Source organism: Plectropomus leopardus, unplaced genomic scaffold (genome assembly GCF_008729295.1).
Source record: "Plectropomus leopardus isolate mb unplaced genomic scaffold, YSFRI_Pleo_2.0 unplaced_scaffold7576, whole genome shotgun sequence".
Taxonomy (NCBI): domain Eukaryota; kingdom Metazoa; phylum Chordata; class Actinopteri; order Perciformes; family Serranidae; genus Plectropomus; species Plectropomus leopardus.
Window position 1 is genome coordinate 1 of NW_024683427.1, and position 1,118 is coordinate 1,118.

Here is a 1,118-nt window from a genome sequence, read left to right on the forward strand (position 1 = left end):
TAGCAGTACATACCCAGATTCTCCTTCAGCAGCCAGGTGAGAACAGAGTCTCTGTAGGGAATAAAATCACTTTTCCTCTTCTTGTTGCTTTGCTGCAGATGACATAAACACAAACATATATTCATAATTTAACTGTGAATTTTGTACATTTTTCTAATGTTTTTTGTCACCAGTATAAATATATAAAGTGTGTGTGGCGACTCACCATCTCAGCCAGAGCCGATATCACTTTGCCCAGCGTGGTCAGAGATTTGTTGATGTTTGCTCCTTCCTGCAAACAAATACATTTAAAAAATTAAAATAAATAAAATAATAAAGCAGTGAAATGATCAGAAAATGATGCCTAAATTCAGATAAACAGATTCAATAAAATGGAAAAATACGATTAAAGACTTAGAAGAATCTATGGAAAAAGAGACTCACAAAATAAAGAATGGAAGATGTGTTTGAGAAAAGGCAGAACTGTGACATTAAATTTAATTCATTAATATTTAAAAACGTGTGAGACCAACTACAATCTGACTTCCTTTTCCTTTTTTCCCACTTTTTTTTTCTCTCATTTTCATTTTTTGATAATGGCAGATATTTCAGTTATTTGTGTATTTTAATGTATATGTTGATTTTCATTTAAAACTGTATTTGTAATATTGTAAAGTGAAAAGCTGTATGAAAACGTTATGAGGAAAATAAAGTATAAAAAAAATAATTAAATTAAAAAAAACACTGAAGAGATTTCAGTCAGGCGTCAGCTGACGGGGATGTTTATCATAAACTAATAAAGTGGTGTGACCTCTGACCTTGAGCCGGGTGCCCTTCGCCCCCGAGGAGTCGGCTCGCTCGCTTCCTGCCAGATCCACCAGACTGATCTTACTGACCTGAGGACAGAGGTTTGATCTTTACGTCCAAAATCCTGATTATTGACGACAATTCAACAAAAAATAAGGTACTACAATCACACAATCTCACACACACACACACACACACACACACACACACACACACCTTCTCTGTGTCCAGGCTGGTCATCTGGTCTCGTCGTTTTTGGGTGAAGACGATGGTGAAGACGGCGTGCGACCTGGACGACGTCTCGTTCATGTTTGTAGCTGCGACCGTCCTGT

At 36.9% G+C, this 1,118-nt stretch overlaps 1 protein-coding gene across 1 annotated transcript; it reads right to left on the reverse strand.

Moving 5' to 3' along the window:
* Positions 1 to 13: 13 nt before the first annotated feature.
* LOC121940130 (kinesin-like protein KIF1C) lies at positions 14 to 1,109 on the reverse strand (the record flags this gene model as incomplete). Its single annotated transcript, XM_042482980.1, has 4 exons — positions 1,003 to 1,109; positions 798 to 875; positions 206 to 271; positions 14 to 92 (listed from the first exon to the last, which is right to left on the reverse strand). Coding segments are annotated over exons 1-4 (316 nt in total), but the record flags the coding sequence as incomplete, so codon positions are not given.
* Positions 1,110 to 1,118: the final 9 nt, after the last annotated feature.